The 1587-nt window shown below is 39.2% G+C and overlaps 1 protein-coding gene across 1 annotated transcript in view; it reads left to right on the top strand.

Moving 5' to 3' along the window:
* Positions 1 to 243: 243 nt before the first annotated feature.
* The window catches only part of CLASRP (CLK4 associating serine/arginine rich protein), a 25106-nt gene continuing 23762 nt past the window's right edge, over positions 244 to 1587 (top strand). Inside the window, 2 exon segments of the mRNA XM_015829264.2 lie at positions 244 to 260; positions 917 to 1035. Coding sequence (XP_015684750.1) covers positions 933 to 1035 — 103 coding nt within the window. The 5' untranslated portion in view covers positions 244 to 260; positions 917 to 932.

Raw genomic sequence — 1587 nt, 5'->3', positions numbered from 1 at the left:
AAAAAAAAAGAATTCCCATACCTGCAATGATATTTGGTGGTGCTCTTTGTATGACTGCCTAAACTCCTGGGGAGATAAACTGCCTGTCCATCAGGTAAATTGCGAGCTATTTAACATTTCGATTAAAAAATTATAGTCTTTACATTTTGTGACTTCATATTTATTTAGGGCGCTCCTTTCACAGAGGAAAAAAAATATCTTCAGTGTGCTTGGGGAAAAGGAGAGCATCCATTTTGACATATCTCAAGGTCCTGCTCTCAGTGAGTATTGGTTATGTGTGCCAGGTCCCTGTCTGCTGTTTCATTTGCCATCTAAAGTTCTTTGACTGCTGTACTTTTCAATTCATTTTTACAGTTTGCAGTATTTGACCTACCTTCAAATTGTTGGGTTTATTTTTTTAACCTGGAATAATTGATCTACCTAATTCTAGGGAAAAAGGCAAGTGAAAGAATTGCTGTATATGAGTTTCAGTAGGTGGAATCTGCTCAAGGCAATTCATTTTAGCCTGTCTTGACGTTACTAAATGATTCAGTAAAATCAGGTGTCCAGAGACTTTGGGACTGATTTGTCACAGGTCATAAAAGCTTGATTGGAAGGAAGCGAGACCAGCATAGAAACTCACATGGTGGATTTCATCTTCACATAGAATTATGTTTGATTTCTTGTAAAAAAAAAGTTTAACTTCTGGTGGAACCGTAAACATTTCTGCTTTGTCATTTTTTGTCAGGCATTCAAAGACCAATGTGGTATCTGATATGATTAATAAAGAATATTTTGGTAGAGTCTGTTGGAGGATGGGGTGCAGTGTGAAAAAGTGGACGTGTTAGATTTTGTTATATTTCCCTTTCCTCTTCTCTCTCTCCCCCCCCCCCCCATAACGCATGGATGTGCCTCTTTTCCTCACCCTGTGGAACAGCTGGGAGAAAAGCAGGATGTGGCACGAAGCCCGAAAACATGAGCGAAAGCTGCGGGGGATGATGGTGGATTATAAGAAAAGAGCAGAACGTCGGAGAGAGTATTACGAAAAGATAGTGAGTGTCTTTCTCCTTGGTTCATTTTGGGAGAATGCCTTATGCCTAAGTGGAATTTTCCCCCAATGGGATTTTCCCATGCATTTTACCAGGAAACATAGAAAGGGCAGCCTAGAAAAAGTCAGTGCCCTCCTAACCATACCCAAGCACTCCGAGTTTGTTGGCAATGTCCATTTTGCTCTATGAGTTCATGGTGACCTAACCCTAAGTGGAATTTTCCTCCTATGGGATTTTCCCATGTATTTTACCAGGAAACATAGATAGGGCAGGCTAGAAAAGTCAGTGCCCTCCTAACCATACCCAAGCACTCCGAATTGGTTGGCGATGTCCATTTTGCTCTATGAGTTCATGGTGACCTATTTATTTATTTATTTATTTATTTATTATTTTAATTTCTATACCGCCCTTCTCCCGCAGGACTCAGGGCGGTGCACAGCATATTAAAAACAGATACAATAACAATATACAAAAATAAAACCCTTCTAAAACCAAATTAAAAACCAAATATTAGAGGCTGTGTTCCAATTAAAATTATACTTAAAATCGTCCCTAAATA

The sequence above is a fragment of the Protobothrops mucrosquamatus genome, unplaced genomic scaffold (assembly GCF_001527695.2).
Source record: "Protobothrops mucrosquamatus isolate PMUCROS unplaced genomic scaffold, P.Mucros_1.0 scaffold5718, whole genome shotgun sequence".
Classification (NCBI taxonomy): Eukaryota; Metazoa; Chordata; class Lepidosauria; order Squamata; family Viperidae; genus Protobothrops; species Protobothrops mucrosquamatus.
Note: the sequence above shows the minus strand (reverse complement) of the source record. Positions and strands in the feature narration are given on the sequence as shown.